Below are 13,223 nucleotides of genomic sequence, written 5' to 3'. Positions count from 1 at the left end.
CCATGCGGCAAGTGGCGGTTTCTCCGCGTTGCGCTGCCATGTCAGACGCGGAAACAGCCGCCTTACCCTGAGTGTTTGTGGCTGTTTTTCCGCGTTTCCTCACACAATGGTAGACTGATGGGCTATAGTGAGGCATTGCATCGAAAGGTGCAATGCTGCAGATTGATCGATTTTCAACAGATTCCCTGCTCGAATCGATCACTATTTATGGACTACCTTAATGTTACATCATGGCAATTCAGGTCAAAACTTGAATAGAAAAGGTTTCAGTGGACTGAGGACTGTTAGGCTCGGTTCACATTGCATTTTAAAGCCAAACAAATCCGTTAATGCGGATCCGGTTTCCGCTTCACCGGATCCGTAAGGCTTCGTTCACAATGGCTAAAGGATCCGTGAAAATGGATCTGATTACCAGTCCATCGGATCCATTTTCACTTCAATAGGGGTAGAGATGAAAGCCTGGTAAGAAACCCTCCCTCATCAGCCCGCTCTCACTTGTGTCCCTGCAGACCCCCACCCCCAGTGGAGCGTCCCTACATCCCCCCCAGACCCCCACCCCCAGGGGATTAGCCCTCAGAATGGTCCATTTCTTCACTAGTGAGAAGAAACCTTCCGTTCTCCCATTGCCCCCAATGCAGTGCATCGTCAGGGGTTCCAGTCCGCTGGGCTCAGCGGTCTGGAAAAATAGGTGCTGCAGCACAGTTGCATTACCTCCAGCGGAACGGACGGAATGGATCCATTCAAGCGGACAGATGTGAAGGGTTACATTGGTTAACATTGGATCGATTTGCATCCGTTCTATTTGTACAGTATCCGTTACGCTTCTGGCCCGCTGTTTAACACTAATGTGAACCGAGCCTAAAGCTTTGTACTGCATGATTGGTACAGAGGACATTTCTATTGATTTCTGAACAGATTTCTGTGGAAACTGAGAGTTTCAGGGTGGTAAAAAGATTGCAAAAACCCCGTCAATTTTCAATCAGGTGATGTTGAAAATCTGTGGATTGGGTAAAGGTTGTCTGGTTCACGGCCAGCATTACCCTTTATGGACAGAGAAGACATGAATATGCAAAAACAGACTCAAATTTCTTCTTGACTTAAAAACAGGTTAGGTCTGTCACTAATACCGTCACACGTATGCGCGCACCCGCCGCGTGGCCATCGCGCACTCGAGCGCACCCACCGCACGTGCCCACTGGACACACCCGCCCACCACGCGCGCGCCCGCCCTCCCTTTCTGGGTCCTCCAGCTCTCCACAGTGTCTCTGCATCTGTCCCTGCACATGCGCAGTGCAAAAAAGCACTGACACAGGGAGGGACGCAGGGACATTAGTGTTTTATTATAGAGGATTTTTATTGAAGAAAAGAGAATGCCTCCATATACAAAAGAGAAAAAAAACTACAATTCTCATTTTGGAACACATTACTTCTTCCCCCCTTCCCTTCATGTTCCATCATAAAAAGAAAAACATAAAATATAAACACAAAATATAAACACAAAAACATTCCTCTTCCCCCTCCAGATTCGTACATCCATATCATACCCAAGAAAAACAAGATAAACCACATCAGATCTACCTGTCTTACAAACTACAATGGCCTCAATTCTAGTAGGGTTATCAAACAAATTGTTCATGTGAGGTAATTTACCTCATGGGGTAATGATATTTAGCAATTCTGGAAGGTTTTAGTCATGTTTTACCTTGTGAGGTAAATTATGAGGTAATTCATGAGGTAATTTGCATGAATTTTACCAAAAATATCTATTCTCATGGAAATTAGAGGGCACATTAGCACATAATTTACCGATCAGTGTAAGACCTGCCTGTACCTGGAGGTAAAGTTAATTTGTATGCATTTTTGCAGTTTTTAGTGTTGTTCCTATACAGGCTGTGTAATAGAAAAGAATAGTAGAAATAAAACTCCAAATATTCACTGGATTTTTTGTTATAAGGGATGACTATAAATATACTTTTCATAGGTTGCTACATAATCAAATACACCTTCCCCCGCTCAAAAAAGACATCTTCCAAAGACTATACTAATATATGGAAGACAATTAAAGACTACTATTATTTGCTACTATTATTACTGCATGCTTACCGCTGAAATACCTCGGCCGCGATTCACTAACCGGTGCTAAGTGTTAGCGCCGGAGTGAAAAGACACTAATTTGCGCGCAAACAGCTTTGCGTGCGGAGCGCGGTGCACCAATAACGAACGGTGCAATGATAATATCGCACTGCGCAACTTTATCAGCGCACCGCGATGCGGGCGCAAAAGCGGGCGCAAAGTACCTAGTGCCCTACTTTGCATGCACAAGGGCTTTAGTTTAGACGTGCTAACGGCTTAGCGCCGGTTAGTGAATCGAGCCCTACATGGTTTACCTCACTTTATACATTTACCTCATGTTTTACCTCATGTTTTACCTCATGTTCGGAAATGGAGAAAAATCTTTCAGAATTGCTAAAAAAAAAAAAAAAGAGGAAAATACCATGAGGAATTTTACCTATAAAAAAATATTTACCTCACAAAGCTACCAGAATGCAGGCCAATATGTTCCCCTATCTCAATATCTTACCAGAACCTCACCCATAGAGACACCTCCCCTATATCTTTACCAAACTCCTATATTTGGCTGAATCCTGAAACTCCGACCATCAAATCTCTTCTTGACCCATGTGTCCAGGGGAGTAACTAGGGGGAGCAGCCCCAGCAATCGCAGTGTGGCCCAGAGCTGTGGAGGGCCCCAACTCCTGACCTTGCTTTCCTCTGATACAGGGGACTATACTTCAGATCAGGTGTTTTTGTGGCTACAATTGTTATTGGTGTGAAGATCACAATGACAATGGCCACACTTGTTTTATGACCCTTGTGAGATGGGCCCCAAGGTCCCCATGAAGGGCACAAAGGGGAGGAAAGCGAAGGGGTGTAAACATTGATGAGCATAATGACCTAATTACGACTACTCAAAATTACACATAATTCAAGAAATTACGATTTTTGGCTATGATTGAAAATACAATAGGCTCTTTTTTATAATTATGATCGTTTCCATAACAGAAACGAATCGGAATTTCGTGTTTAATGTGGATATTCGGCTGTTCTCAAAATTGTGTTACAGTCCAGAGCCTCCTGATACATCTAAAGCACATGTGTCGAACTCCAGGCCTGGAGGGCCAGATCCATGCCAGTGTTTAGGATGGACTGAGGAGAGGAATGTGTTCTACCTGATGGACCACACCTTTCCTGATTCATGCCCATCAATTCATTTGAGCTGTATCAAAAATGTGTGAGGATCTCGGGCCTCGTAGGACCGGTTTGACATACCTGATCTAAAGTGACAGCACGTACAGGGACCTTTGCATTATCAGATATTGCAAGGCCCAAAACCTAGTGTCTCAGAATGCATGACCGTTAAGTGCACCTTGACAAAGAGCACCTGTCTTAGTAGTGGCTGCAGGTTTAGCCTCCTGATACATTTAAAGCGACAGCACGTGCAGGGGCCTTTGCATTATCAATAATTGCAATCACATAAGTGGCTTTCCTGAGTTTATGAATTTGTGTCATAGTGGCAAAATTTGTGTCCGTAATTATGGAAACGCAAAATTATGCAAATTTTGGCTCATCACTAGCCCCATCAAAGTTTCACTGGGGGCCCCTGAATTGTGGTAACACCAATGGATGTGTCTCATGAGTACTGCTCATGAGGAGACCTCAAAATCAAAAGCCTTGACAAACCAGCAGCCAATGTGGTGTAGTATGATGCAACAAATAGGGGATACGGATATACTCACAAGTTAAGGATACCACATGTAAGCAGATGGGGAGATTCGCCTGATGCCACTTGGGCCATGGTTGAAATATGGGAAGTGGTTGCTGTCCGTAAAAAGGGGGTTTCTGGGGCAAAGCCAAAGAGAATTGTTGGACGCTAGGGAAGAAGGGGTGACTAACACTGGGCCATATGTAGTAGGAGTCAGTTAACAGGATAAAATAGTTAAGACATGTAAAACGGAGTGTAAGCAGGAGACTTACCATTAGAGTTGTCCCGAATGGTTCGCACAGGAACTTATTTGCGCAAACATCGCTGGTTCACGTTCGCGATCGAACACTAACTTTATGGCGAGTTCGACCCGCCACTATACTCCGTCATTGGGCTAAACTTTGACCCTCTACATCACAGTCAGCAGACACATGGCAGCCAATCAGGCTGCACTCCCTCCTGGAGCTCTCTCCCCCCCCCCCCCCTTATATAAGGCAGCAGCGTAGGCCATGATCTCACTCTGTCTGCTGCTGTAGTGAGAGACAGGAGAGGAACCTTCTGTAGAGATAGGGAAAGCTTAGTTAGGCTCTTGTAGCTTGCTCCTAGCTGATATTTGTTGTTGAAAAGCACCACAAAAAGAGCTCTTTTCAGAGCTAATGTTCTTGTGAAGTTTTTTTTGTGTGTGTGCCACTGACACTGCATTATACAGCCCTGTGTGTCGCAGCTGGCCCTTGCTAATTGCTATACTGTGCAAGGCCCAGCACATTCATTGTATACCTTTCACTGGCACTGGACCTGTGTGTGTGTGACAGCTGCACATTGTATTGTGTAATACCAGTCCGTGCATACCTGTTACTGCACCTGTGACCGCACATTGTATTATATACCAGCAGTCAGTGCATTCATTTTCACTGGACCTGTGTGTGTGACAGCTGCACATTGTATTGTGTAATACCAGTCCATGCATACCTGTAACTGCACCTATGACCGCACATTGTATTATATACCAGCATTCATTTTCACTGGACCTGTGTGTGTGTGACAGCTGCACATTGTATTGTGTAATACCAGTCCGTGCATACCTGTAACTGCACCTGTGACCGCACATTGTATTATATACCAGCAGTCAGTGCATTCATTTTCACTGGACCTGTGGACCTGTGTGTGTGACAGCTGCACATTGTATTGTGTAATACCAGTCCGTGCATACCTGTAACTACGCCTGTGACTGCACATTGCATTATATACCAGCAGTCAGTGCATTCATTTTCACTGGACCTGTGTGTATGACAGCTGCACATTGTATTGTGTAATACCAGTCCGTGCATACCTTTCACTGCAGCTGTGTAACCGCACATTGTTGTACCAGCAGTTACCTTTTCACTGCACCTGTGTGACCACACATTATTGTACCAGCAGTCACTGTAACCTTTTCACTGCACCTTTTTATTCAGCTGTGCCCGTTCCTCTCTTCCTTTCCATTTTCACTGCACCTGTGTAACCGCACATCGTATTAGTCAAGTCAGTGCACACCTTTCACTTCATCGCCCTCAATATGGACAAAACAAGAGGCAGAGGCAGGCCACATGGCAGGTCTGTTCGGGGTCATGCTGTCGTGATTTTGTGTGGCCCTCAACCAAAGTACAGTGTTCAGAAGAAGGCCCGTGCCATCAACCCCCAATATTGTCAGGACGTAGTTGATTATTTAACACAGAATACCTCATCTTACTCAGCTTCTGCACGGAAGCGTGACATATCTTCCTCCTCCTGCTCTGATTCTGGCACCCCCCTTAACACTCAGTCGGCAGCCATCACCAAAGTGCCATCATCACAGGGCTCAGCGGTGTGGACATTTTTTTGTGTGTCTGCCTCAGATGAGAGCGATGCCATCTGTACTCTCTGCGACCGAAAATTGAGCCGTGGAAAGACCAAGACCCGCATAGGGACAACTACTTTACGAAGGCACATGATGAAAAAGCACACACTGCAATGGGATGACCACCTGAGGAAAAGCAGCACACAAAAGCAAAGCCACACACCGCAGTGGAAGATACTAACCCGTAATTATTTCTCAAAAAAGACAATACCCAAACTGTACCGTGATGTTGAAAGGCAAGTGGTGTCATCTCTGGCACACAGCATTGGGTCAAGGGTGCATGTGACCACGGATGCCTGGATGTCTGCAAAACACGCTCAGGCCTGCCCGAAGACTAAGTCAGTCCCCACACACAGCATCTCTGCCTGCAGGCCACATGATTGCCTTCTCCACCACGACCAACAGGGCCCTGGACTCCAGGTGGATTCCTGAATGCACATGCCTGCCTAATTTTTCTGGCTGCACTGCGGCTGCAACAACAAAACAAAAGGCATGTACATGTGTCAATTCCCCTGTGTGATCATTACCTTGCTGCGGTGAAGGGGCTTGCGTACCACAATGAAGCAATGACCGCCTGTATGAGTGTGTTGGGGGGCACACCTGACCCAAAAAGATAATAAGGTTGTTGCTTCATTGTGGACAGACCAAATTCGATCAGCTGGACACTCAGTCACTGTTGTCCTGTCATTGAGCTACCTCAGCCCGACCATATGGGCTTGAAAACCGCCATCGCCTGCACTCTTGCCATGATGCGCACCAGTCCAGCAAGGCCGTCACTACACAAACAGTTGTTTTCAGTGTGTTACACAGTGAGTTTAGTCTGTCAGTGTGAAGCAGTACACTAATTGCACTACCTGATTAATGTATACACATGCAAGATGTTTTAAAGCACTTTAGGTCTCCAATTTAGCAATGCAATGTGATTTCTGCCCTTAAAGCTTGCTGTGGATCAAATCCGAATTTTTCCCCGGGACTTTTGGCGTGTATCCCACTCCGCCATGCCCCCCAACAGGTGTTAGACCCCTTGAACCATCTTTTCCATCACTTTAGTGGCCAGAATTAGTGTTTGTAGTTTTGAAAGTTTGCCTGCTCATTAAAGTCTATTGCGGTTCGCCAAGTTTGCGCGAACGTGAACTTTTGCAGAAGTTCGCGTTTGAGGTTCGCGAACGTAAAATCGGTGGTTCGAGACAACTCTACTTACCATCAAGGTCAAGTCAAGCAAAATTAGCCACAGTCAGAATTATTAGCAGTTTATGGCAATGCATTTTGTGGTAAGTACCTGTAAAAAATGTGCCTGCAGCTTTGAATGTGCAAAGCTACTGGTTCACCTATTAAAGGTACTCACTCACCTGATGAAGTGGGTATAAGATCACAAAACGCATTGTTACGTGCTGCTAATAAGTCTGTCTGTGGCCAGTACCCTCTGACTCATCTGTGGAGGTAAGTCTCCTGCTCACACTCTGGTTTGTAGATTTTAGGCTGATGTTACAGGTTGACTCATTTTTTAAACTTGGTTTTAATATTTAAAGCGGCACAAGGTATTTATGTAAACAGATGACTTTCACTTTAGCAAATTCCACTTTACCTGGATTTGTGCTATCCCCTTTATCTCCTTTTGGTCCTAATGGTCCCAAATCTCCTTTTGGTCCCCGTGGTCCTTCAATGCCTGGCATTCCCGTAATTCCTGGTATATTGTAAATGATTGTATAATTACTGAAACAGCAGACATATAAAAATGGCATACATATATTTATTATAGGGAAGCCCTATTGAGTATTAGTATAGTTTTCCTAATAATGTAAACAAGGAAGGAAAGGAAAGAACAGCTCACTACATATATATCAGTACCACTCTATAGGTATAAAAAAATTAAAATTTTATTTGATTACAATAATACAAGATAGAACAATAAAAACATCTAAAATGTATATAAACTCTCAGCAGACAATTCATTCAAAGGCGTGGGCAAGGGGGAGCACATGTCCAGCACTGTAAGGGGGCTCAGCACGGCCACTGCACCTCCACATGCACGAGAGGTGGCTCGCTGGCTGCCGAAGTGCCCCTGCTTCTCTTCCTCCCTCTGCTGGGGAGTGTAGAAGTGTTAGCAGCAGCAGAAAAAAACATCTGGCTATCTATAGGGGGTACATCTGGCTATCTATAGGGGGCACATCTGGCTATTTAAAGGGAGGCATACCTGGCTATCTAAAGGAGGCACACCTGGCTATCTATAGGGGGCACATTTGGCTATCTATAGGGGGGCACACCTGGCTATCTAAAGAGGGGGGCACATCTGGCTATCTAAAAAGGGGGGCACATCTGGCTATCTGAACAGAATTTTTACATTTGACTCCACCCATGAGCACAACCACATTCTGATGCGTGGCCATGCCCATTTTGTCCAGGGGAGGGGCGCAAAAACTGTCTTTGTCCCCGGGTGCTGAAAACCCTAGCTACGCCTCTGCTAATTCATACTGGGGTGGTGCAATAAACTGCGGTAAGCAGAATTATGTGCAATAAGTCTTACCGCACTGTGAAGTAGTGCGTAATCCATTGCTTGTAATGCGTTGCATTCCGCACTATTCATTATGCAGTAAGACTTTACACACTTCATTCTGCTTAATGCAGTTTATTGCATACATACAGCTCCCCTCCTCATCTGCTAAACCCTTGTCTCCTCCCCTGATGTCTCCACCCCACTACCCACTATATTGTATGCTCACAAGGTCAGGGACCTCCCACTAGTGTTTCTGCTGTCAAATGCACCAGTAATGGTTATGTCTCAAACTACACATCAGATGTATTTATTTGTACTTGTGCTGCTGGTTATCCTGATTGTATCGTGTGTTGCAGTGGAGTACCTACCATAAGCTGCAGGTGCTCACAGCACCGGGTGTTGCCATGGCTGGGGGTGCCGCTGTGGTGCTCAGTCACTGTGTCCTTACACCTGGGACCTTTTTTCATAGTTTTGAGCAACATTAGGGAAAATAGCAGCAGGCAGTGCAGGGGACTGTACTACTTCCTATACTAGATGTAGCACCCCTCCTCCTTCCTGTCCCGTGGACAATGTGTCTCCTCACTCTCTCTCGCAGTGAATGTGCAGAGCAGCAGGGTGAGTAGAGAGAATGATTGCTGTGCTGCAGCTGGGAAATTAGCAGGGAGAGGTAGCAGGATGTGTTTAGTGCTTCAGAAGTTGCCTGTCATTAGTAGCCATGTGCACTGGCTACTCTTTCGCAAGTCCCCCTTTTCTGACAGTCTTTAGAGGAGTTTACAATCTAATCTTACCATAGTCATAGTCTAATGCCGTACCATATTATTATTGTGTATTTATATAGCACTGACATCTTCTGCAGCACTGTGAAAAATCCCCCAAAATTCCCCCCCACCCCCGCCCCCAATTTGCAGTGGCACGCTTGGCACCCCTACCTGTCAACACTTCCATCAAAAAAATTGGTTGGGGGTGGTCTGTAAATAATCAGCACCGGGTGTCAAATTCCCTAGGTACGCCACTGGTGCGTTGCACTTTTCATGCGTCTATGCTCCCCAGACCCCACCATTGTCTGTTTTGTTCTATGTACAGCACTATGGAAGATGTTGGTGCTAAACAAATTTAAAAAAAAATGATAATAAAATATTAATAATACCTCCCTCAGTCAGCTTGACTAAGCAAGTGAGCAAGCTGCAAGCATGATGTGATCTGAAGTAGTGGGGAAGTCACTATGGAGCATCTCTCTACATCAGCCTGAACAAGTGATAGAGAGAGAGGAGAGCACACAAGTCCTCAGCAAGCAATCAGGATCTGATGTGGCCCATGTACCATCTTAGCCTCGGATGCTTGTACAGCCAAGTACAGCAATATTTTCTTTAGAGAAGCTCAATGAGATGATGATGATTTTGGCTTGCATGTATTGTATAAGTAGCCAAGATGCCTCCTTTAGTTACTCCCAGTATAGGAGGTAGACAAAGGTGCCCTCCTCACCCCCCAATAGGGCATTGATGTCAGTGGGGGTGTGTAGCTTAGCTACCTGCTACCTCCCCATCCCCAACACTGAAGTTGGGTTCATATATGACATAGCGTGAAAGGTAGCATTTTTTGGCGTTGTGTTTGTTTGTGTGCGTTTTTATGCATTTGCGTTATTGATGCGTTTTGTGTGCATTTTTATGCATTTGCGGATGCTAATTAAAAATGCATATGTGTTTTGTATGCATTTTTCATGCATTTTTGTTTTACGTTTTATGCAAATCACTAGGTAGACAACAGGGAGCGAAAATGCATCACTAAACATTTTTTTAAGCAAAAACGCATTGAAAAACACATGCAAAACGCATACCATTACGTTCTCATTGACTATCATTATTTGCTTTTTGGCAGCCATCCTGCATATTATGCAGCAGAACCAGCTTTTTGCAAAACGCATACTGTAAAACGTATATGTAAAACGCATATGCGTTTTTATATGCGTTTTTTAGTGCAGTTTATAGACTTTCATTAGTGCCAAAAACACAGCGTTTAGCGTTTCTGCTATGTCTGCACCCAGCCTCATAGACCTGCAGATCAACCAAAAGATAAGAGCAGTGTGTATAAGAATCTATACGTTGGTTGCTATGGGCAACAACACTACACCTTCGTTCGGCACCATATCACAGGAAGTGTGATAACTTGACTCTAATCACAGCAACAGCGCTGGAGACTTCTTAGACGTCATCAAAGTTTCAGGAGTTTATTCAGTAAACAGATATACAGATGCTTATCTCTACATGTTCGTTACACCTCAGCGAAGCAATTGGTCTGTAGTAAGTCCTCTTTGCGTTACAGGCTCTTGGTCCATTCCTTTTGAATGGCAACCAGGCTTTCTCTTATGTTACATCTATACTACGTTGCACTTAGGCCTATATACAGCATACAGTTACTGTAGATAAGATGACAAGATTACAAAAAGAGTAGTGTCAGAATTCGCTCTGCTGGCCTTGATTCCCTGGACAGTTTGTTGGTTTCCTATGCAGGTTGCATAGTTTAGTCCAGGAAAAAAAGGACTTTTTGTCAGTTTGCAAGGCTGACTGATTTGCATCCAATTATCTTGCAATCTGCTTGTTTGCTTCCTTTGAAGGTTTTCAGTATAAATGTCACTTCCTCCCTGAATTCCTTGCTCCTCATAGTTTCTGTTTAGCGAGACTAACCTTAGAGCCTCAGCCTCTTGGTATCTGGTTGCTAAAAATATTCTAGCATAATTAATTATTGGGGAGTGCATTTTGCACCCCTACTAGTGCAGTCAGTTTTGTGTGTATCATTTGTACTGCCTTGTCTTGTCTTGTCTTATCCTGGTCTGGCGTTTGTACTATCTCCTGCGGTGGCTGATAGTGAATTGTTCAGTCCTGTTCTTAGATCGCATTCGCCCTAGCTCTAGAGGTGGTGGATCTTTCTTGTCTGTGTCTTGGAGTATAACCTTGGCAGCGGTTGCTACTGGTTACTCCTGCTGTCTGTTTTGTCTGGAACGAATGCTTGCTGTTGTCTGGTGTTAGGCAACCGATTAGCAAGCGTTCCCGCTATTTGTTTTGTCTTTGTTTACCGTGTTCACTAGTTAGTCAGGGTTGGTACATTTAGTCACTGTTGCGCTTAACGTGCAGTGACCGTGCTATTAACGCGCTTGTCACTGTTGCACATAACGTGCGGTGACCGTGCTATTAATGCGCTGGTTACTGTTGCACATACCGTGCAGTGACCGTGCTATTAACGCGCTTGTCACTGTTGCACATAACGTGCGGTGACCGCGTTAAGTTAGTTCATTTGTTATTTTCCTTGGCGTTTGGATTGTCGTTGTTTGCTGTGTCTTCCTTTACTCTATTCATGCTCTGTCTTTCCTCAGTCTTATGTTGCTGATAGCAATTGCCTCTCTTGCAATTGGCTTTCTCTCTCTGGTGTGTTCTGTTGTGATGTGTCTGCCGTCGCCGTGTGGCGACTAGATTGGTAGACATTTATATAGTCTGTCTCTGTTCCTGCTCTCTTTTGAGTTGCTACCTTGTTTACAAATTCCCAGTGTTGCTTCATCGTGCAATTTCAATCTGTCATCTGTGAGTGTACAGAGGACTTGTTCCTCTATACTCCATAGCTCCACCTGCTGGTTGGAATTCTCCTCTAATAATATATACAGGGTACCCTGCTTCTGTGATTGTGAGGATTTCCACCTGCTTCAGCGCACTTGGTGTGCGCTGACTGTGGAAATTGCTTCCAGATCATTACATTATGATGAGCCCAACCGGAATTCCCAGTTTAAAGGGAATTTCTGAATTGTACGATTTTGTACATTATGGTTCTTGTCTTTAAAAGATTTAAGACGCTGAACTCTGAAACCAGAGATGATTTTATATTAGAGTGTTCGAGATTTTTGGCGAATCCTGAATTTCAGGCCACTGAAATTTCCATTTGGGGTGCTCAGATTTCTTGCAATCTTCTCCAAGGGGATCTGTTTGTGTGGGCTGATGAAAGGGCTAAACACTGAAATCTGATACATAACCCTTGCAGATTTCTAGCTTATTTATTTTCTTGTAAACTTGAAATTCCTATGCCATGCTATTTCAATGAGTTTTTTCCTACAGTGCAAACTGCTGATCCAATTGGTTCATGCAGTACCACTCAGTCATTAACATATTCCAATGAGTTGATAGCTCAATCTGTTGATTCAGTAATTTCCTGCCGAACTATTCAGTTCGCAAGAGAAAGTTCCAAAGGTTCTTTTTCTTCTGGCCAGCAGCAGTTTAAAGCTGTAAAGATTAAAAAGAAAAAGTCTAAGAAACGTACTTCTCTGAAAGAGACGCTTCCTGTAGCTGTTACAAGTGAAAAGTTTGCTCCAGTAAAATCTGGTGGAATTTTTCAGCCCAAATTTACCAACACATCTGAATGTGATATAGACAGTGTCATTTGCTATATTAAAGATGTAAAAACTTCTCTTTATGTTCCTGACCCCAATCCATATGAGTGTTTTTTGGATACAAGTTTGTGGGAGCCTCCATTTGCTTCCTGGGAAATCGGGGCTCTGATTGAAGAGTTTGACACTGATAGGAAGTCGTTTTGTGATTTCTATTTCGGAAAGGATGAGCTGTGTTTAAATGCCTGTATTGACTCAATGCGCACCTTGATTGAATCTGGTGAGTGTGAGGAGCATTTGGTGAATCCGGTGATTTGTGTGTGTCAAACGATGCTGTCCGAACTACATACACACCAATCAGTTAACTTCTGTACAAACACATTGTCAGCGGGCGATTGTTCCAATTTCCCTGAGGTGAAGCAAGTAAATTTTGAGTGTGTTTCATTCCCCAAAGCAACAGAATTCTGAAAGTCTGTTTCCCATGGCAACTGCTTGTGTGGAGTTTGAATCTGTGAAATCTGGTGCCTTTATCTCAGGTGTTCCTGCAAATTATGAACAAAATTAATGTGTTATTTTTGCCAAAGATATAGGGGTTCCCTTGTCAAATAAAAACAGATCTTTTCCCCCAGTACTCTTTTAAGATTCTCCATTTATGAACTTGCTATGGGGAAAATTCCTAAACGATGCAATTTTAAGAACAATGTTAATGTGCCAAATAAATGTC

General features: G+C 44.1%; 1 protein-coding gene across 1 annotated transcript in view; it reads right to left on the bottom strand.

Annotated features, from left to right (window-relative positions):
- Nucleotides 1–13,223, bottom strand: part of LOC137534413 (pulmonary surfactant-associated protein D-like) — a 55,930-nt gene that overhangs the window by 36,482 nt on the left and 6,225 nt on the right. The window contains exon 2 of the mRNA XM_068255909.1: nucleotides 7,225–7,323. Coding sequence (XP_068112010.1) covers nucleotides 7,225–7,312 — 88 coding nt within the window. The 5' untranslated portion in view covers nucleotides 7,313–7,323. The remainder of the gene's footprint in view (nucleotides 1–7,224; nucleotides 7,324–13,223) is intronic.

This window comes from Hyperolius riggenbachi, chromosome 10 (genome assembly GCF_040937935.1).
Source record: "Hyperolius riggenbachi isolate aHypRig1 chromosome 10, aHypRig1.pri, whole genome shotgun sequence".
Lineage (NCBI taxonomy): Eukaryota > Metazoa > Chordata > Amphibia > Anura > Hyperoliidae > Hyperolius > Hyperolius riggenbachi.
Note: the sequence above shows the minus strand (reverse complement) of the source record. Positions and strands in the feature narration are given on the sequence as shown.